General features: G+C 42.3%; 2 protein-coding genes across 2 annotated transcripts; both read left to right on the top strand.

Annotated features, from left to right (window-relative positions):
• The first annotated feature begins 7,230 nt into the window (after positions 1-7,230).
• Positions 7,231-15,163, top strand: LOC124280993 (signaling mucin HKR1-like). The gene is made up of 4 exons (XM_046717001.1): positions 7,231-7,258; positions 12,929-14,269; positions 14,329-14,767; positions 15,097-15,163. Exons 1-4 carry the CDS (start codon positions 7,231-7,233, stop codon positions 15,161-15,163), a joined length of 1,875 nt encoding a protein of 624 aa, XP_046572957.1.
• A 233-nt stretch (positions 15,164-15,396) lies between these two features.
• LOC124281023 (serine-rich adhesin for platelets-like) lies at positions 15,397-20,961 on the top strand. Its single transcript, XM_046717044.1, has 5 exons — positions 15,397-16,637; positions 16,949-17,110; positions 17,187-17,481; positions 18,801-19,430; positions 20,269-20,961. Exons 1-5 carry the CDS (start codon positions 15,528-15,530, stop codon positions 20,565-20,567), a joined length of 2,496 nt encoding a protein of 831 aa, XP_046573000.1. The 5' UTR covers positions 15,397-15,527; the 3' UTR covers positions 20,568-20,961.
• Positions 20,962-23,398: the final 2,437 nt, after the last annotated feature.

Below are 23,398 nucleotides of genomic sequence, written 5' to 3'. Positions count from 1 at the left end.
ACCTCTCATTTTGCGATAAAACTTGCTAAAAACGCCGTTCATTATGGATTTAAATAGAACATTACTAAATAACTACACGACATCAAGGTTTTGGAGAATTAACGGATGGAAGAACTAACAGATGGAAGAACTTACAGATGGAAAAAACAGCATGGAATATGTTCCCTATATTCATTCATTATTTCAACCGTCAGACCGAAATTCGTTGCTGAGAGTTGCCGTTCTTGATAGTGGCTGGATCCAACGATGGAAAGTCAACAGCTGCTGTCTATGACATGTTAGAAACGATTGTTTAAAAGGTTAAAATCACATCCATTTAAAAAAAACTGTTTCCCCGCCATTATTGCATTAAACCGTTTTACAAATGTCATGCATTTCTTCGTTTAAATACAACAAAAACTGAACGAATATAACGAACTACTGAAACAAATGTGACGCCCTATAAAAACTGTTTTACAAGAAAAATATATATACATGTATGCACTTTCAAGGCCGTGTGCAGTGTACGTGGACGTTCTATACAATTACCCATGCGGTAATATTACATTTACCACTTACACCAACACAGATTGTTTCAGGAAACTGTAGACCAAATAAGAAATGCATGGATTTCCCATAAACCCCTATGTCACAAGAAACACGACCATTAACAGGACAAGAAGCCCGTTGTCGACTGATAGCTGCAAATCATGCATATGAATGCATTCTATTGTCCAGAACAACTGCTTCATGCATGATGTGTTATTGCAGCGCTGGTCTGACTTCTTTTTTATTCTTTTCATCAATACATATTAATCATTAATCGTTGTCGACAACTGCTGGAGACGTGAGCTGCACAGATACTCCGTCACTTTGCAGCAGAAATCTGGGTGAGTATTTCTGATTGCAGTCTTTATTTTATCCTGATTCTTAAACATTTGCTGATTTTAACAATTGGGGACATCTCGAACGAATGACGGGACAGAATGTGTCACAAAAAGCTGTTAACACTGACTGGAAGGCGAATCTTGCTGCTACAGTGTGATCTTTTAAATGGCAATGACTGATCATGAATGAGTGTTTGCACTCAGCAATATTCTAGCTTTACAGCGACGGTCTGTAAATAATCCAATCTGAACCAGACAATCCAGTGACAGATAGGGCTGGCTATCGATATAGATAAATTACTCGTTAACTAAATATCGATCGATTATCGTTAAATATCGGAGTCTCATCTTTCAGCAAAAGTGCCAGAAATGTCTGAAAGAAATGAATATAAACTCTTCAGAAAACAATAAACGCACAGGCTTTTTCAGCAGTTCACTTCGATATATTTGTACAGCAATGGTCACTAAGACAATCCCTATGTTTGAATTCTGTTAATCATGTCGTGGTTGTTGCGCGCAGACGCATCCCAAAATTTGTTTAAACGAAGAAAAAAATACCAAGACACGTCAACGTCCACAACAGCACCATATCTCGATTATGGCATCGACATACCCGCTTCGATTCGATCCAAGATCCAGAAGTGGAAGACCAAGAGTGTCCATTCCTGCTCAGGACAGATCATCCGGGTGCTTCAACTACGTCACCGATTTGCTACAGCAATGGACACTGCAGGGCAGGTGCCTGGTCTTCGAAGAATTTCCGACCAAACCTTCAGATATCGTATGAGAGAAGTGTGAATTCGAGCAAAGTTGGACCTCTCCTGACACCACTAAACCGACAACGACGTGTCCAATGGTGCAACAGGCTACAGGCATGGAACCTGGGGAAATGGCGACGCGTTTGGTTCAGCGATGAGGATGAGCCGCGTTTGCCCCTGCAACGACGTTAGGGAGACAACGTGTCTATCAACGTCGACACGAAAGTTTTGCACCGAACTGCGTTTTGACACGTGGACAGATTTGGTGGAGAATGCGTCATGGTGTGGGGAGCCATGTCCTACACGTGTAGGTCAGAGCTAGTGGTGGTTCAAGGCAGTCCTACAGCAACTCCTGCGACCTCACCTCATCCCACTTTACAACCGCCAGGAGGAGCTGTTTCATCACGAAGACGCTCGTGTAACAGGTGCCTATCTCGCCAATACAAACGTCAATGTCATTCCCTAGCCTGCCAAATCGCCTCATCTGAACCCGATCAAGCATCTATGGGACGAACGTGATCAACGCGTCCGTAAACAGCGCCATAGCCCTCAGACTGGTTACCCATAATCAACAGTTTGGTTGGCCCATTGTTAGTCAACTGACGATGGGCCACTTGATATGCTCATCGGCTCCACAGTGGCCCATCATGTTGGCTAATTATTGGGCCAACGAATGAAAATTCACACAAAACCATGGCCCATAGTTGGCCCAACGTAGTGATTTGGTTGGCCTTATGTTGGCACCACCGTGTTTCAACATTTAGCTCTTTCTTGACCTTTGTACTAAACCATGGCCCATACTTGGCCCAACGATGTGATTTAGTTGGCTTTTATGTTGGCACAACTGTATTTCCAACATTTAGCTCTTTTCCTGACCTCTTCAATCAGAAACATATATGAACAACACAACAAGGTAATCAAGTGAACTATTTGAATTCTTTTTCCATTGTTATTTGAACATTATTGTATTTCTTGAAAATATTCTTGTTTTAGGTCTTTTGGCTGTCGCCGCTGACAGTTTTTTCGAACTGCTCCTGAAAAAAAACAACCCAGAAATTTCATGATACTGTCCGATATCTATCGTTAAAGGACATAGTATTTGGCCTTATGTTTTATTTGAAACATACCATGTACAACTTAATGATTGAAAACTTCTTGTTTATTGCACAGAGTGACGTTCGGATGTAGATTCTTACACTGTTATGAAGCTAAAACCAAATGATGAGAAGTATATATGCGTAGTATGTTTTGACAATCAGCAGATTGACAGTAACAAGAACATGTAATTGAATAACAACTGGTACATTATTGGGAGAGGGCAGATGGGGACTAAGAACAACAAATGACAAATGGAATGGTGATGAAGCCAATAAACGTGTGTGTGTGTGTGTGTGTGTGTGTGTGTGTGTGTGTGTGTGTGTGTGTGTGTGTGTGTGTGTGTGTGTGTGTGTGTGTGTGTGTGTGTGTGTGTGTGTGTTTTGTGTTAGTCTCTAGTGAAATCAAACAGACTATGAGTTGGTGGGTTACTGGTTGAGGCTCGTGAAGACATGTTGTAGGTGGTTCCGCTCATGTTCTAGGTCATGGCTGCTGGAGCAATGTTCTTAGCGAGCTTGATCAGGGTTGAGATGACGCCAAACTTAGTTTTAGGGGGCTGGTTTAACAAATTCGAAATCTTATCCACCAAGAATCAGGACTGCACAAAAAGAAAACTTTTGGAAGCCATCAAAATCAGCCGCCACAAACCTTTGATCAATAGAGACCAAGGATACTACATACCATTGGGATATGAAGAACTAATCAAACTATAGACTCTTCCAAATCACCCTATCAGGTTGTTACACCCTAACACTCCACCTCCCTCCCTTGTTAATTGGTTTCATCACTAGATCCATTTGTTGTTCTTAGTCCCCAACTGGCCGCTCCCAATTATGTTTATTTGACAAAACATACTATGTACATGTATATATACTTCTCATCATTTGGTTGTAGTCACTTTTAGCTTGATAACGGTGTAAGAATCTACATCGAAACGTCGCTCTATACAATAAACAAGAAGTTGTCATCCATAGAGTTGTATGTTTCATTTTTGACTCACCAACTTCTAGAATGCTGTTCAAACAATGTTTTATTTGGATATAACGTGTAACTACTAGAACTGTGACACATATATCTGATATGATGATGTTTAGCAATTATTGGTTGTAAAGATGAATAATAGAGAGAGTTGTATATGGAAACAGGAGTGTAACTGACAAACACATAATGTTAATAATGTAAACACAATAAATGTAAATAATTTAAAATGAAATGAGATTTATCAAAGTGGTTAAAACAGGCTACCTACCGAAAAGAGTCAATTAAATCTTTGATCTACTGAATCAATTGCCTTTCAATACGGTATGTGTCAGTTTCTTTAGCCTAAATGATGATTTTAATTAATTATTTCACAATATATTCGCAATTCAGTATCACAGAAATAACAATGCATATTTACCAGTTGAAGGCCTCCAGAAATGTAGTGTCGTCTGCTCTTTTGATATTAGGTAAAGCTATCAATGATGACAAGTTTGGTATTCAATTTGGAGAAAACAATGCTGTAATATTCACTGCATCATAGTTAAAAAACAGGGAAATGGATTCTTTCTTTTTGTCCGTGGAATTATTTCAACTTTCATCAAAATCTTTATAAGAAAACATTGCTAAAAATGGCCGTGTGCTCACTCTTTTATTCACAATGTTGGGCCAACGGTGGCCCAACTTTGTGAAACAGATGTAAGATCAGGGAACATAGGCAGAGTTTTTCAAATGTTGGCCCACTGTTGGACCAACGTGTCAAAAGCCACCGTTACTTTTAAGTCATTAAGATAACGTTGGGCCAATGTTGTCAAACTGTTGGCCAACCAACCATATACCAACATTGGCCCAACACACCTTTGCTATCTGGGGACTGACTAACTGACTGACTGAGTTTGGTTTTTACGCCGCTTTTAGCAATATCCCAGCAACATCACGGCGGGGGACACCAGAAATGGGCTTCGCACATTGTACCCATGTGGGGATTCGAACCCGGGTCTTCGGCGTGACGAGCCAACGCTTTAACCACTAGGCTACCCCACCGCCCCTTAGCCCTCAGACACTTGCAGAACTTGCCAATGCGTTGCAGAAGGAATGGCGAAGAATTCCCCAAGCAAAATTCCGACAAGATGTGCAATTCCTTTCAAGGCGGTGTCGAGCAGTGATGGCTGCAAGGGGTGGTGTCACCAGGTACTGACCTGAACGCCCCCACCCCCCAACCCCACCTGTGTCCACACAGATGCAGTGAGTGAACTGAATTAATGTTGACAATGACAGCAATACATATGTTCATCCGAGTGTCGAATTTCTTCATCTTAATTTGCTCAAGCTTAATCGACTTGTATGAAAATCAGTGTTATTTTAAAATGAGCAATTATCGTGATAAAATCAACATGGATTCCAATCATATTGTTCTTATTTTTATGAGTCAACGATCATACAGGTCCATTTTTCCATTTGTTGTCACTACGAGACGTGTTATGTACGTGTTGAAAACCTATCATTGCAAAAATACAGGGGGTGCTTAATTAAGTTCTTTGTGTATAGATAGGTATCGAAACAGAGAAGAAACATTTCAGGTTGAAAAGACCTCTTATCGCCTTCTAGTAAACTCTGTCAAAAAGAAACGCCACCCCTGTCCTCAGATATTAAAATTTCGTTTGAATAAAGTTATTGCTTCCAAACGAAATTTCATTCAAATGTAGTGAAATTATACACGTATTTAATGAAGATTACCATCCAAACAACTGTATTTTCACGCATAAGTGTATTTTATTGCTTATTCCGTCACAACACATGAAATGACCCTGGTGACTTCGCACAAAAAAACAAATGCACGTGCAAATCATGAAAATGGCAGTTAATGTAGGGGTGTATAAAAGCCCATGTGCTTTCGTACTTTATTGATTCATTTGTCGCCGAAAAGCAGTGTTAAAAATGCCACGATTGAGTGCTGCCGACCGAAATATCGCCATTGGTCGTGTTCAAGCCGGAGAAAGTTTTGGAACTTTTGCACGGCACCTAAATGTTCACAAAACAACGATATCCCGACTTTGGAGCCGCTACAACAACTTCAATTCGACCAACGATCGCCCGAGAAGTGGAAGGCCAAGAAGCACGACCCCCCTTCAAGATCGGTACATCCGGGTCCATCACCTGCGTAATCGGCATGCCCTACCAGCCGTGACTGCCACACAAATACAAGGTTTGAGGAGAGTGTCAGCTCGAACGATTAGGAACCGTCTGAAAGAAGCGGGTTTACGTGCCTGTAGACCAGTTGTTGGACCTGTACTACGCCCCCTACATCGACGCCGACGACTCAGGTGTTGCAACAACGTAAGGATATGGACTTTACAAAACTGGAGGCGCATCTGTTTTTCTGATGAATCACGTTTTCTTTTGCAACGTCACGACGGAAGACAGCGTGTGTATAGGAGACGTCATGAACGTTTTGCGCCCATCTGCGTCCGACAGGTGGACAGATTTGGCGGAGAAAGCGTTCTGGTTTGGGGAGCCATCTTATACAACCAGAAATCAGACTTGGTGATCGTTCCAGGGAACCTGACAGCCCAGCGTTACATCAACCACGTGTTACAGCCTCACCTTCTCCAGATTATTGACCAACAGACACAGATTTTTCAACAGGACAACGCCCGGCCTCATACTGCACGTGCAACAATGAACTTTCTGCAGAATTCCAACGTCAATGTCTTGCTATGGCTCTCTAAATCACCAGACCTGAACCCTATTGAACACCTGTGGGATACTCTGGATCGACACGTACGTCAACGTCAGCCGCCGCCACAGACGCTGCAACAGCTCGCCGTTGCACTGCAGGAGGAGTGGAGAGCCATTCCCCAGGAGAGAATCCGGCGTCTTATCCGTTCTTGTCCAAGGAGATGCCGTGATTGCAGCTCGTGGTGCTCATACGAGATACTGAGAAAGACGCCCCCTGGTGACAAACTGGTGTCTGTGAGATGATTTTTTAAATGACAATATTAAACATGACCATCTTGGTTATTATTCTGCCAAATTTCAGACTTCTGTCTTAAATAATAAAAATGCTGTGTCGTCTTAAAACTTAAGATTAAAATCTCTAAAATACAGGGGTTGCGTTTCTTTTTTGACAGAGTTTTATATCCAGCATTTTAGAAGCCGTGCCGTCCAGTACCTCTAAGACAATCCTGTCATAGCCTCGCCTTCAACAAGGGCAGATAACTTTATTTCTAACTCCAAACAATTCTGGATCATCAGCAGGTGGACCTTTAGACAGCCGGAGAAGCCACGCGTGTTGTCCTTCGCTGTCGGGGGCTATATATCAAAGTTTCACTCGTTTGTGTTATATCAGGATTAAATATCATGAAGGTCGATTTACATTACTGTCAGCATTAAATATTGGCTTTTTTTGCCATATTTACTATCGTTCGGTGTATGTGTGTGTGTCTCTCTCTCACTGTGTGTGTGCGCGTGCGTGCGCGCGTGTGTGTATGTTGTAGCACATGCTTCTCGCCCCATGTGGCTGGTGCTGTCAGATGGCGTTGTGGGTGCTGTTGAGGAGAGGTGGGCCTTCTTTCACATAGCACTAAGGTGATCGTGAGTCACTAGGTACCTTAGTGCAATGTTAAAGAATGGGATATTCATAAGACTTTGAAGAAACATCAACCGACGCTGAATTTGCAGAAAGACATTATAACTTAATGGTAGAAAAAAACCACTAGCACCAAAATATTACTACAAGTAAAACTAACTCCATTTCTAATGCTCCTTTAAAGTTTGTGCTGTTCATTTCGCCTGTTGATCCGAGATTGAGGCTTACAAACTTAAGTTCAATTTCGTAGGCTCGAGATGTACGGAAAATAATTGGTGAAGTTGAATTCATGTGATTTGGTGAGACATTGTAAATCATTAAGCTTTGCGAATATACGGGTGCCTTTGTAACTATCCCAGTTTCAGCTCGCCAGGTTAATTATTATTTAGAAATTCCTCTTCGTCTTCATCGTGAACTTGTGTCCCTCAAGTATTATCTGGAACTGAACTCTAAAACCAACTAAAATTCAGCTAATGATATTGTAAATGACTGTGCTGAGTATGCGATTTCCGACAGGTCACATGGCAAAGTACTTTTGGTTTGAGTATTCAGACACATGCCGCTAAACATTTAGTTTTAAAGTGCAATCCAGTTGATTCCTCTGCACCTCCAGATACTGCTCCTTGGCTGCTTCTGCAACCAGGTCTTCGTAATGATCCGAATTCAACCATTAATATAAGAACGAGTCCAAATGTTATAAAAGTGTCTCAGGATTTTATAAATGAACGTTATACCAACTTCACTCACATATTTACTGATGCCTCAAAGGTTTCGGGCTTGGTTCAAACTGCTGGGGGTATATTGGATTCCAGCTTTTCACATCTCAGATGTGCTCAGGATAAATGACCATGTCTCAGTATTTGCTGCTGACCCTATAGCTGTTCTTCAAGCCCTGTGGTGGGTAAATGAATAATGATCACGAGGCCGTTATATACTGAACAACAAAAGTTTAGCACATTTTTGTAACATCTATATACAAAAGAATGATATGAGACAAAATACTGAAATTTTGCCCCAACGTGAACACATGATGACACACTTGAGTGCCATCAAACTTTACTCGATTGTTGGACCGTTGTAAAAACCAGGATGGTGCACGTGAATATCGTGTTTATGCCCATCGGCAGAAAAATCATGCAAACTTGGGTGTATAAAATGGTTGATATGACACACTGGAGTAACAGTGTACAGAAACCTCAAAGACTTGTTCAGTTGGAAGCATGGGTCGTCGGCCTAGAATGCCAGAAAATCAACGCAATGAAGCCCTCTGACGACTACGTGCTGGCCAGCAAGTAAGAGACGTCGCCAGGCACTTCCACGTGCATTACAGCACAATTATTCGTCTGTGGCAACGGGTCCAACAAACTGGCCAAGTTAGAGGCCGACCAAGGTCAGGAAGGCCTCGTTCTACCACCCCACGGGAAGACCGCCACATTGTGACGTCATCATGACGACACAGGTTAACAAGCGCCCCACGTCTGGCCAACGAGCTGCGGCAAGCTACGGGTACACGGCAAGCTACGGGTACACGGCAAGCTACGGGTACACGGCAAGCACGTGGAGCCCACACATGCTATTAACTCGTTTTTGTCATTTGGAACGTTTCACCCCTACCCTGCAACGTGTAACGTCAGCTTGACGTCCTGGATTGAACACGTCTTTTGACACTTCCATTGTGCTGTCAAATGGTCACTCTATTTCTATGCGTAATGCATTATAGCATCAAGTGTTACTTGTTGAAAATTATATACAATTTCCAAAATGTGCTAAACTTTTGTTGCTCAGTATATATACTGACTCAATGGAAGCCGTTAAGGCAATCGAATCTGGTACCAGTGGTTCAAGAAGTGACATTGTTTATGAAATACTAAAGCTGGATGCATTTCTGAACTCAAAGTATATTACTTGTGATACTGTGTGGATATCAGCTCATGTTGAGTTTCATAGAAATGAGATAGCAGACCAACTTGCGAAATCTGGATTGCAAATTCCGGAAGTAACGATATCGGCATTCAGAACCAAATCAAACGATTTCGTCTGCATATTAATAAAATCCTTCACCTCAAGCTGACAAAAGTTGTGGGAGGCTCAGACTGCTGGTCGACCGACACATGCACCCACTTTGTCCTCATGTGAAAAAAGGAGACAATTCGTCGACGTGAGAAACGCGAAGAAGTCATAATCACTAGACTTCGTCTTGGACACTGTGGGTTTAATGCTTACCGCAGTGTCACCGATAAAGAGGTCTGTCCCGTATGAACACATTGTGTACACATACTCCTGAGACAGTGGAATATTATTTAATTGAATGCCCAGGCTACAATGATATCGGATTAGGTTTAAGAAGTGCAGTGCTTGAGAAGGAAAGATCATTTTCTCTTTTGGAAATAAACATATTTTATGCTTCGATTTGTCTGCAAAATTTGATATATTATAGAATTTGATGGACACATAGATCTGTATTGACTTTTAAACCATTTTAACGGTTCTGGTTTTTTTATCTGCTATTTCATTGATAGTAATCGTAATTACTTGCGGTTTTAGAATATAAACTATATCATGAAGCAGGTTGATAAATCATCTCCTTTGCATTACCCTGTTTGTTCTCGTTTAAAGCCATTTGGTGTATTAGGCGCATACCTTTAAACGTCCAAGTCCCCCTTAAACCCAAATACCAAACAGACCCGTTTGCCGACCCCGGTGCTGTTCGAATCTTGAGCTACAACACTCGATTGTTTTACAACCAGTCGATCATGTCTACGTCGCTATAGCCTATGCACATGTACATTGTTGTCTTTATTGTTTATTTTATGTTTCAGGTTATAATGCTGTCTTGGAATTTGAGGCTTTGTGTGTCTATCATATATGCAGGTACGTCAATCAGTCCGTCAACCAATGAACCAGTCTACCATACATAACCAAACAATCGATCATAGATAGGAATCGAACACCCATCCATGCAAGTTGAATTTCAAGACAGGCTAAATCACTAAATCATAACCGATGTTTCTCATCTGAGTCAGGCTCAGAAACACTTCCTCTGATATTCCTTTCAATTCAGAAGCATACTCTGAAGAATTGACCAGATAGTTCTTAATTGTCACGTACTGGAAGGGTAGCATTACCCGAACCAACGCTATGTGATGTATGAGCTTGGCCCCCAAGGAAATATCACAAGTCTATGATCATTTAGCTTGAGAATTATTCAGATCTTCTTTATGGTCTTAACACATGTTTTGATTGTCATTGTCGACGCGTTGTCGTAAAGGTAAATTGATCAGCGCAGAAAGGACATGCATTAGCAAGAACGCCCTGGAGATATATCAGCAAGCTTGAATTGTTTTCTTGTGTATTTTTAATTATCACGGACGGTTCCTTTGGGAGTACATGTTGACTGGTGGATAACGGTACACCCACAAAGGTCCTCATGCATGTCTATGTTAGTGTCTGCTACCCCCATATCCGGTCGAATGATATAATACTGCGACCAAACACGTTTCATGTGTGCACAGTTGATATGTTCTGAGCGAGAATGATTTTGCGCCGCTTTACAATTGAGTGAGTTAATATTTAACGTCACATCGGCAATATTTCAGCCATATCGTGACCGCGTTACAAACGTTCCAGTAATATTGCTGAGGGGACACTAGAAACAGACGTTCAATGATTGTACTCTTATGGAGAATCGAGGCACCAGACCATCCTCCACACCCGTTAAGGTCCGTGAAGATTCTGGTTAGATTTGATCTTCAGTAACCCATGCTTGTATAAGGAGCGACAAACGAAATCGGGTGCTCAGGCTCGCTGACTTGGTTAACACAAGTCACCGTATGCCAGTTGCAATGATCGATGCGCATGCTTCTGATCACTGGATTGTCTGGTCCAGACCCGATTATTTACAGACTGCTTGGATATATTGCTGAGTGTGGCTTTAAAACAACAAACAAAACAATAGCAACCGTAAAAAACGAGACACGAGGAAAACATGAGGGATAGCTTGGATTTCCTCTGTAGCAGTTACAATACAATCATCTATACTACCCATCAAAAGTTTAGACTCACTTAAAACATTCACTATATGTTATGTATGTGTACATAGTTACAACAAAGATGAATTTCTCCACTAACAAATTCACAAACAACTGCAAACCTTATGCAGATTAATTGCAAGAGTATCATGCATCGCACTGCTGAAAAGTATATGCAAACATCGTGCATGTGAAAAGCTGCGTTTGGTGTAAAGTTTTGATAAAGAATTCGCCACTTTTCACCGAGTTTCCTCATTAATTCAACTCATGACAATAATCTTTTCAACGTTGCGAATTTGTTTTACAATACATTAGTTCATGTGTAAACAGCACCTTTAAACAGTATGGAATATTTTGCAAAATCTAGTTTAGAACAGTTGCCTGAAGTAAGTGTCTACATTTACACTAGTGAGTCTAAACTTTTGATGGGGAGTATAGATTGCAGTCTTTACACCGGACTCTTTTGTGTATATGCAGTGTAAATATACACAGATATACGTGTAGCACATATGTGCTATACTGGACAAAAATATTTAGGGATATATGTAAATTCTGAGATTATGAATAATGATCTATTTATTAATTTACACATTGATAAAATGTCAATCATAAAGATATCAATATCCCTAACTTATTTTGTCCAGTTTACACTGCGATTTCGGATTCATTGTCTTCCTGTTCAACTTCTTGCTTCATGGTTAGCATGTTGTATAGTCTAGCGGTTAAAGCCTGCCATCCTTACTCTGAAGTCCCGGGTTCGATTCCCCACATTTATATAAAGTCTATATGTTATGAAAATAATCAATATCGAAGATTAATGCGAATATTTTAAGTCCGCTTCGCATGCTTTTGCCAGACTCGAACGTAACCATTTAATATCATTTCTGGACCAGCAGGATGGGGAATATCAGATTTGGGCTTTAAATTCCCCGCCCTTTGTGAATAGACGCCAGATCTTGGGCTTGATCACAAAGAAATCACTTCTAAGTGAAATTTTCCATGATGGTCATTTCAGCCAAGTACTCTGTTTAAATCTCTTCTGTAAAGGGTGGTGTCAGCCTGATGGTTAAAGCGTTCCCGGCCTCGTCACGCCGAAGACCCGGGTTTGATTCTTTCCCACATGGGTACAGTGTGAGAAGCTCATTTCTGGTGTCCCCCGTCGTGACTTTGTTGGAATATTGTGAAAGGCGGCATAAAACTAAACTCTCTCACTATTTCTGCCGTACAGACTACTCGGTGTCGGAGTCTTGTATATAGTGTATCCCAGCGCCTACGAGAGTTGACTAAATAATACACGCCTTGTTACTCAAATAGTCATTAATGATCACCTGTAAAGTAAAGTAAGAGGCGTCTTTGGGAATTAGATGGACAGGCTTGGTAACTTGGCGTGCAATCGTACCCGACATTGTGGGTCGTTGCTGAAGATATGTCTCACTCAAGCGTCCTGACCAGATTATTTACAGGCCGTTGACATGTAGTTGTAATACAACTGATTTCGGCGTTAAAACAATTGACAAACAGCACTCATTATCCATACCTTCTGTATATATGTAATTACAATCAGGATTACCATGTAATTAATTTTTTGTTGAAAAAAGTCGTTGCTTTTTTCAGAATATGTCCTCTACGTCACGTCCGGGCCACATGCCTCTGTCCAAGGGTTACCTGGAAATACACATAGCAGTATATCGCATGCATCACAGAGTGTATCACATGTGTCATCGACAGAGTCAGTTGTATCCTCGACAGAGTCATCCTCGAGAGAGTCAGATGTATCCTCGACAGAGTCAGTTGTATCCTCGACAGAGCTAGATGTGTCCTCGACAGAGTCAGATGTATCCTCGACAGAGTCAGATGTATCCTCGACAGAGTCAGATGTATCCTCGACAGAGTCAGATGTATCCTCGAAAGAGTCAGATATATGGACGACAGTTCCAGATGCGTTGGCGACAGTGTCGGATGTATCCCCAACGGTGTCACATGTATCCTCTTATGTACCTGTGGAAATGTCTAATGTATCTCTAACAAGGCCACATGTACCTTCGACAGTATCAGATGTACACTCAACAATGTCAGATGTACCCTCAACAGTGACAGATGTATCCTCAACAGTGTCAGATGTGTCATCAACAGTGTCAGATGTGTCATCAACAGTGATAGATGTACCCTCAACAGTGTCAGATGTACCCTCAACAGTGTCAGATGTATCATCAACAGTGTCAGATGTGTCATCAACAGTGACAGATGTACCCTCAACAGTGTCAGATATGTCCTCAACAGTGTCAGATGTGTCATCAACAGTGACAGATGTACCCTCAAAGGTGACAGATGTTTCGTCAACAGAGACATATGTACCCTCAACAGTGACAGATAAACCCTCAAAGGTGACAGATGTACCCTCAACAGTGTCAGATATACCCTCAACAGTGACAGATGTACCCTCAACAGTGACAGAAGTACCCTCAACAGAGACAGATGTACCCTCAACAGTGTCGGATATGTCCTCAACAGTGTCAGATGTATCCTGGACAGTGTGTTATGGATTCACGACAGTGTCAGTAGCACTCTCGAACATGTCAGATATATCCAGGACAGTGTCAGATGTGCCCTCAACAGCGGATGATGTTTCCTCGATAATGCCAGGTGTTCCCTCAACAGCGGATGATGTGTCCTCGACAATGCCAGATGTGCCCTCAACAGCAGCGGATGTGTTCTCGACAATGTCAGATGTGCCCTCAACACCAGCGGATGTGTCCTGGACAATGTCAGATGTGCCCTCAACAGCAGCGGATGTGTCGTCGACAATGCCAGATGTGATCTCAACAGCGGGTGATGTGTCCTGGACAATGCTAGATGTGCCCTCAACACCAGCGGATGTGCCCTCGACAATGTCAGGTGTGCCATCAACATCAGCGGATGTGTCCTCGACAATGTCAGATGTGCCCTCAACACCAGGTGATGTGTCCTCGACAGTGCCCTCAACAGCGGGTGATGTGTCCTGCCCTCAACACCAGCGGATGTGTCCTCGACAGTGTCAGATGTGCCCTCAACACCAGCGGATGTGTCCTCGACAGTGTCAGATGTGCCCTCAACACCAGCGGATGTGTCCTCGACAGTGTCAGATGTGCCCTCAACACCAGCGGATGTGTCCTCGACAGTGTCAGATGTGCCCTCAACACGAGCGGATGTGTCCTCGACAATGTCAGATGTGCCTTCAACACCAGCGGATGTGTCCTCGACAGTGTCAGATGTGCCCTCAACACCAGCGGATGTGTCCTCGACAGTGTCAGATGTGCCCTCAACACCAGCGGATGTGTCCTCGACAGTGTCAGATGTGCCCTCAACACCAGCGGATGTGTCCTCGACAGTGTCAGATGTGCCCTCAACAGCAGCGGATGTGTCCTCGACAGTGTCAGATGTGCCCTCAACACCAGCGGATGTGTCTTCGACAGTGTCAGACACCTTCTTGACAGATGTATCAGCGACATTTCGCGATGAATATTTGACAGTGTCAGGTGAATTCTTCAAAGTGTCAGATGTATCATCGGCAGTTCGAGATGAATATTTGACAGTGTCAGGTGAATCCTTGACAGTGTCAGATGTATCATCGACAATTCGACATGAATATTTGACAGTGTCAGGTGAATCCTTACCAGTGTCAGATGTGTCATCGACAGTATCTGATGTCACCTCAACAGTGTGTTATGTGTTCACGGCAGTGTCTGATATACCCGACACAATGTCAGGTAGATTCACTATGTTATCTGATGCAACTGCTTCAGTTATAACTACGACGTTACCAGGTGGTTCTCCAACATTGTCAGTCGAAATCAAAATACCGACAGGTGAAAGTAGAGAAACGTTAGGTAAAACTAGGACAACATCAGCTGGAACCAAATTAACGCCAAGTATAACCTGGCCAGCGTTACATGAAACTATACCAGCGCCAGGAGTCACGAGAACATTTTCAGATGGAACCATACCAATGCAAGTTCTAACTAGGATACCATCATCGGAAGGACATACATCACTTTTACGCGAAACTGAAACTACAATAAATGTGGATAGAGCTGCATCAACCAGTGGATCAACAAGGTCAGGTGAATTGACAACAGCATCAGATGGATCTACAGCAACGCCTGACAGATCACCAACGACGTCTGATAGAACAACATTCCCATCTCCAACGACAATAATCCTTGAATCAACATCTATGTCTGGAGCATCACCTACAATGTCAACTGGAACAACTACAACGGCATTTACATCCAAAGATCCATCTATTATTTCAGTTGGACATACGACATCCGACGGATTGCTTGCAACGTCATTTGGATCAACGTGGTTGTCAGGAGGAACTTCAACAACGCCACTACTGCAGTTCGATGATTCTACAACAAGGTCAAGTGGATTTACAAAGACATCCGTTGCAATATCAGCAACACCAACAACATCATCAGGAGAAAGGAAAACATCAGAGGAATCGACAGCAACGTTCGGTGGATTACGGACAGGTGAAGCAAAGGCAAAGGGGCCTACAACATCCGACATATTTACAAGACTGTCTGGTGGAACCACAATGAAATTCGATGGATCAATGACAACACTACTTGGATCAGCAGCAGCGTCAGGTACATTGACAACTGAATCAACAACGGCTTCAGATGGAACAGCAGCAACTTCGCCGGATGGATTGATAGCAGTGCCAGGTGGTGGTCCTAGAACCTCAGATCTAACTTCACAAACGTCAAGTGTATCCAAAACGACCTCAGTTGAAACTGACAAATATACAACTAGTGGTAACACGGCAACACTGCCGAATGGGACTACATCAACAGCAGGTGGATCTACAATGACATTCTATGGATCCACAAGTACACCAACTGGAACAGTGTCAGGTGGATTGAGAACCTCATCTGAGACAACGACACCAACGACATTTCAAACAATAAATGGATTGCCAATAACTTTGGATGGATATACGACAATATACGATGGATTTACGCCAGGGAGATCAACAACAACTATAGGTGAATCAATGACAATGCATGAGGGAACTGCATCCACAGCAGGTGGGTCTATCACATCAGGTCAATTAACAGGTACATCGCCTGAATCAGAAGCAGCATCGTGGGGAAATACAGTCGCATTCAGTGGATCAACTAAAACGTCAGATGGATCATTAACTACGCCACTTCAAGCTACATCATCTCAGTTATCAACGTCATATGGGTCAGTAACTACGCCAGTTCAAGATACATCATATCATTTATCAACGTCAGAAGGATCAGAAGCTACGTCACTTCAAACTACACCATCTCAGTTATCAAGGTCAGATGGATCAGAAGCTACGTCACTTCAAACTACACCATCTGGTTATCACGTCAGATGGATTACATCATCTCATTTATCAGGATCATATCGCATCTCAGTTATCCGAAACTACGCCACTTCAAACTACAACATTTATCAACGTACACCATCTCATTTATCAGCGTCAGATGGAACAGAAACTACGCCACTTCAAACTACACCATCTCAGTTATCAACATCAGATGGATCAGAAACTACGTCACTTCAAACTACACCATCTCAGTTATCAAGGTCAGATGGATCAGAAGCTACGAATCTCAGTTATCAACGTCAGATGGATCAGAAGCTACGTCACTTCAAACTACACCATCTCAGTTATCAACGTCAGATGGATCAGAAACTACGCCACTTCAAACTACACCATCTCAGTTATCAACGTCAGATGGATCAGAAACTACGCCACTTCAAACTACACCATCTCAGGTTATCATCTCAGTCAGATGGATCAGAAACTACGCCACTTCAAACTACACCATCATCTCAAACTACGCCATCTCAGTTATCAACGTCAGATGGATCAGAAACTACGCCACTTCAAACTACACCATCTCATTTATCAGGATCAGATCGGTCCGAAACTACGCCACTTCAAACTACACCATCTCATTTATCAACGTCAGATGGAACAGAAACTACGCCACTTCAAACTACACCATCTCAGTTATCAACGTCAGATGGATCAGAAACTACGTCACTTCAAACTACACCATCTCAGTTATCAACGTCAGATGGATCAGAAGCTACGTCACTTCAAACTACACCATCTCAGTTATCAACGTCAGATGGATCAGAAGCTACGTCAGATGGATCAGATGGAAGCTACGCCACTTCAAACTACACCATCTCACGTCATCTCATTTATTATCAACGTCAGATGGATCAGAAACTACGCCACTTCAAACTACACCATCTCAGTTATCAACGTCAGATGGATCAGAAACTACGCCACTTCAAACTACACCATCTCAGTTATCAACGTCAGATGGATCGTCAGATCAAACTACATCATCTCAGTTATCAAGGTCAGATGGATCAGAAACTACGCCACTTCAAACTACACCATCTCAGTTATCAACGTCAGATGGATCAAGAACTACGCCACTTCAAACTACACCATCTCAGTTATCAACGTCAGATGGATCAGAAACTACGCCACTTCAAACTACACCATCTCAGTTATCAACGTCAGATGGATCAGAAACTACGCCACTTCAAACTACATCATCTCAGTTATCAACGTCAGATGGATCAGAAACTACGCCACTTCAAACTACACCATCTCAGTTATCAACGTCAGATGGATCAGAAACTACGCCACTTCAAACTACACCATCTCATTTATCAGCGTCAGATCGGTCCGAAACTACGCCACTTCAAACTACACCATCTCAGTTATCAAGGTCAGATGGATCAGCGTCAGAAACTACGCCACTTCAAACTACACCATCTCAGTTATCAACGTCAGATGGATCAGAAACTACACCATCTCGTTATCAACGTCAGATGGATCAAACTACGCCACTTCAAACTACATCATCTCAGTTATCAACGTCAGATGGATCAGAAACTACGTCACTTCAAACTACACCATCTCAGTTATCAAGGTCAGATGGATCAGAAACTACGTCACTTCAAACTACACCATCTCGGTTATCAACGTCAGATGGATCAGAAACTACGTCACTTCAAACTACACCATCTCAGTTATCAACGTCAGATGGATCAGTTATCAAAGCTACGTCACTTCAAACTACACCATCTCAGTTATCAACGTCAGATGGATCAGAAGCTACGCCACTTCAAACTACACCATCTCAGTTATCAACGTCAGATGGATCAGAAGCTACGTCACTTCAAACTACACCATCTCAGTTATCAACGTCAGATGGATCAGAAGCTACGTTACTTCAAACTACACCATCTCAGTTATCAACGTCAGATGGATCAGAAGCTACGTCACTTCAAACTACACCATCTCAGTTATCAACGTCAGATGGATCAGAAGCTACGTCACTTCAAACTACACCATCTCGGTTATCAACGTCAGATGGATCAGAAGCTACGTCACTTCAAACTACATCATCTCTGTTATCAACGCCAGATGGATCAGAAACTACGTCACTTCAAACTACACCATCTCAGTTATCAACGTCACATCTGGCAATGACAACAACGTCAGATGGATCAAGAAGAACATTTGAGACTAGATCGACGTCAGATGGCTTACCAACGACGTCAGATGGTTCTACTCACACGTCAGAGAGCCCTACAGCAACATCCTTCAGAAGTACACCATCAGACGCATCAACATCAACGTCAAATGGAGCTACAACCACGTTAGGTGGATCTACGCTGACGTCAGGTAGTGCTACAACAACGCCAAGTGTATCGTCATCGACTTCAGGCAGATCTACAACTAGGTCAGGTGGAAGTACGCTGACGTCAGGGGGAACTACAACGTCAGTCAGATCAACGTCAGATGGCGCGACAGGAACGTCAGGTGAATACAGAATGACGTCAGATACATCTACAACAGCGTCAAATGGAGCTACATCAACGTCAGATAGCGCTAGAGCAACGTCAAGTGGATCGACAATCACGTCAGATGGCGCTACAACGACAGAAGGCGCTACAACAACTCCAGTTGAAACTAAATCAACGTCAGAAGAAGCTCAAGCGACGCTGACCTCTTGTGGAACTTCTGCTCTCACCTTCAAAGTTGACAACTCTTCTGCGTCAGGAGGTAAGTAGAGCAATACATGTGAAACAAAGACGTTTTATCACTTTTGGGTTCCGAATGCTAAACCACAAGAGCCCCACATCAACACTTCCAAAGGTCGTAGCCGCAAAACAACTTTGGATTTATAAAACTCTTTTTTGATTTGAAAATATCAAACAACGGAAGGTTTCTGTGGAATTTTATTAGGTGGATATAAAGATTATAAAAAGACTGAAGGTCGCGTGTTCGATCCCCGGCCGCGTCATACCAAAAGACGTTAAAGGATGGCACTTGTTGTTTCCTGTCTGGCGCTCAGCATTAATGGGCAAAACAAGGACCGGTCTGCTCGGATTCAGTATAATGTGTCTGAGTGGGATATTCATGCTTAACTGAGGTATGGTAGCACTATAAAACCAGCTTAAGTATGGACTAATACAAGCAGCCACACATACATAAGCATGCACGTCGTCACATGAGAGAAATATTCTCAAGGACGACGTTAAACCAGTTTGTGACTCTGGAGTAGACTATTGGTTAATGCGTCCCATCGTCACGCCAAAGGCCCGGGTTCGATTCCCAAATGGGTACAATGTGTTATATACTGCTTGAATACAATGGTAATAATACCACCCAGGATATAATGCCATGTTTTGTCAGAACGGATTTCCTTCCTATATAATACCCTGGTTATAATGCCAAACTGGATATAATGCCATATGTCAATGGTTTTTGGAACAAATAGTCATTTTCCCCTGGTTATAATAGCAATTGCACTGGCTGCATTTAGTATACATACCTGTATTGCTAGAAGCGGTGTAAAACCAAACTGACTAACTTATTTCTATTTGTTCTTATCTTCCAGGCGTGACCAAGAAGTTGAACTGTGTTTGCAGAGGGTCAAAGCGAAAATTTACATCTGAGGCTGGAATGAAAAAGATTATCAAAGAATTGCGGATTGACCCCAAGACACTGTCATCCCACAAACGTAAGATGATATCTGTAAAAGATGACCGCCCTTCTGCAGTGTCCATGGGAAAGTCGGGTATCGCATTCCTTGTAATCTTTTTCGTCGTAGTCGTCTTATTTGACAGCTTAAGCGTCTTTGACAGACGTTGTGAACGACAAAGGAGAGGGCAACGCTGGTCATTCAACTCTGCGTAACTGCAGCAGCGTTACGTTGTTAGCTAGCATGTAGGCGCTGTGTGATTGAAATATTAACTTTTTAATTTTTTAACTGCCATATCCAGGAAATCTTTCTTTCCGATAAGCACAGAGTGATGTCGTAGAGGCCCGTTCTGTCTACGCTATTTTTGCATATTTGCAAATTCTAAATTTACTTTGTAACGAAACATATTTGAAATCTCTTAGAACATTGAAGTTTTGATGTACTGGCATCATACTGCGTTGACAGAGGACTCCAATGATTTTACAACGTCATTTATTTGCTTAAAATATAAATTAGAGGTGTTTAATATTTCATTTTATACCAAACCCTAAATGATTTATTTTTTGTCAAATGAATGACAAAGTGATCAGTAAGCATCCTTCCTCATTAGAGAAAGTTCACAGCAGTTTGGAGGGCAACAGATAACAAACTGCTATCAAATAAGTGCCTTTCGTGTTTTACTTTAGTTATATGCATGAACCCGTTTCTTACTTTATAAGAGGTTTTGCTTGTACATATTTACAAGTTCGATCTGTACAGCTATAATTTATTATTATTATTACTATCAGTTATAAAGTCAACGATACAGGCCTCTGTCCGCGCCTGTTGTGTGTGTAATATCGTTAGCATGTTATATTGTGTTGATATAACGATGGTTACGTTTTAGGAAGTTGTGATATTAAAACTAACCTGATGTATTATTAGTTTACATTTTGTAGCAGTGTGAGAGAGAGAGAGAGAGAGAGAGAGAGAGAGAGAGAGAGAGGGGGGAGAGAGGTAGAGAGAGGGAGAGAGGGAGAGAGAGTGAGAGAGTGTGAGAGAGACAGAGAATGGGTGAGAGAGACTGCGTGTGAGCGGTGTGAGAGTGAGAGTGTGAGCGTTACTGAGAGAGTGAGCTTAAGTGAGTGTGAGAGTGAGTGTAAGAGTGATAGAGAGTGAGAGTGATTGTGAGAGTGAGTGTGAGTGTGAGAGTGAGTGTGAGAGTGAGAGTGAGTGTGAGTGTGAGAGTGAGAGTGAGTGTGAGTGTGAGTGTGAGAGTGAGTGTGAGTGTGAGTGTGAGTGTGAGAGTGAGTGTGAGTGAGAGTGAGTGTGAGTGTGTGTGTGATAGAGTGTGAGAGTGAGAAACAGAAAGTGAGAGGAGAGAGTGTGAGGGTGAGAGTGAGAAATAGAGAGGAAAAGATCTATATTTATAAAGATATCTACGTGTTCTGTCAGCCGTCCCACGAGATGTGTGTGGTGCTGTGTGGTAACAACTGCCTCTGTCGCTTAATAATTGGAAGGTGGCGTCGACGAACCCACCATGCCATATAGTGAGTGAGGGATATATAGTCCACCACCGACTCAGTTCGGTAAAACCTTTTGCCTGGAGACATTCTTCAATCTCGGGAGAAGAATTCGTGATTCCTCACGGTCCAGAATCTTCGTCACAATCCGTCCATGTACTGTCTCGGTGTATGGTACACACGTTGTCGTTGTCGACACCAACGCCTCAACACAGAGACAAATACTGGTCTTCTGGATCTAACTCCTCTCGCTGACAAATCCTGATTGTTTAGTCCGATACCTCCTTAAACAGGACACATGTCCTTCAGTCTCTGTGCCAGAAGTATGCCGTAGATGAAAGACACGAATAATTCTTCTATGCCACCTTTTATGAACTGTTTCTATGCCCCTTCTCGGCCGATCTTGTGTTGCATTGAGATATACCGATCCCATAACTGAGATATAGAATGAGCAATTAGTCGTCTGTCTCACAGTCCCTGAACCACATTATTTTCGCTACTACCTATCCCCCCTGCAATGCAAAAGCCCCAAATGAAGCAAGTCTAGATTTCCCCCAGTCTGCACCTCTGGTCTCCCAGGGGTTCCTTTTCAATTTAAACGGGTTTATTTGTTACAATCAAAATTAAATATATTCAGAGACTGAGCGTTAGTGTAAATGAGCAATATGCTCTGGTATACGTTGAAATGAAGTGCACCTATAGAATGGGACTCTCCAGTGTCAAGACGTCCTTTGGCCATAATGTGACCGGCGTCATTCAGCAACGGCATGTTCCCACATCCAATAAGTCGACAAGCAAATGACAAAATGATGGAACAGTATTTGTCCCTTCATATGATTGTCACCTCATACACGTGATTTCTGTCTAAGTAAACTTAGGCTCAGTATTATTCGTTACACTGCTATACTGAGTCTAACAAAACCTAGTAGAAGGTCGCGTCAGCTAACCTTTGGGACTGACCAATCAGAACACAGCTTACCAAATCACGAAAGTTAACATTCGCACATACCGTTTGAACCTTTACCTAAAAAACTCGAAGGATTCCGAATGCTATTTTCCGCACGATTGCTTACGAGTGATACACGCAATGAGCAAACAGTCGCTGAAAATATTCAATATTTTGTCAATATTCAAGTATGTCTTCTTGCGAAAATATAAGCAAATATTAACCATGTCATTAGAAACCCATAAGCGTATATACTGCAGGTCAAATATCTCTGTTTTAAGCGGATTTTCGTTTGTTGATTGATCAGTGTCAGCGACCAGGGAAGAGAAAATCCAAAAAACATTTTGTAAGTCCCGCCAAACCCTAACAAGGAGTCGTCGTCTGATTGGTTAAATCCGGTCGGCCGTCTCGGCGTTTGATTGGACGGTCATAGGTCGCTCAAAGGTTAGCTGACGAGAACTTCTACTACGTTTTGTTAGACTCAGTATAGCAGTGTAACGAATAATACTGAGCTTTAGTTTACTTAGACTGCACGTGGTTTCTGCTTTCAAGCTCCTTTCCATGGCATCTTCACGCAGTCTTATAAACCTGTTTATAA

This window comes from Haliotis rubra, unplaced genomic scaffold (assembly GCF_003918875.1).
Source record: "Haliotis rubra isolate DU_JTF1 unplaced genomic scaffold, ASM391887v1 Scf278, whole genome shotgun sequence".
Lineage (NCBI taxonomy): Eukaryota > Metazoa > Mollusca > Gastropoda > Lepetellida > Haliotidae > Haliotis > Haliotis rubra.
The sequence above is the reverse complement of the archived record's forward strand: the minus strand, read 5'-3'. Positions and strand labels throughout refer to the sequence as shown.

Bases quoted from the DNA above. Each gene is read 5' to 3' on its own strand.
- LOC124280993 (XM_046717001.1), top strand. From the start codon at position 7,231: ATGGCGTTGTGGGTGCTGTTGAGGAGAG. The intron at 7,259-12,928 runs GTGGGCCTTCTT...TGCTTTTTTCAG, and splicing joins GTGGGTGCTGTTGAGGAGAG to AATATGTCCTCTACGTCACG. The intron at 14,270-14,328 runs GTGATGTGTCCT...CCTCAACACCAG, and splicing joins AGATGTGCCCTCAACACCAG to CGGATGTGTCCTCGACAGTG.
- LOC124281023 (XM_046717044.1), top strand. From the start codon at position 15,528: ATGTCTGGAGCATCACCTACAATGTCAACTGGAACAACTACAACGGCA. The intron at 16,638-16,948 runs TTATCAAGGTCA...TACGAATCTCAG, and splicing joins TTCAAACTACACCATCTCAG to TTATCAACGTCAGATGGATC. The intron at 19,431-20,268 runs GTAAGTAGAGCA...CTTATCTTCCAG, and splicing joins CAACTCTTCTGCGTCAGGAG to GCGTGACCAAGAAGTTGAAC.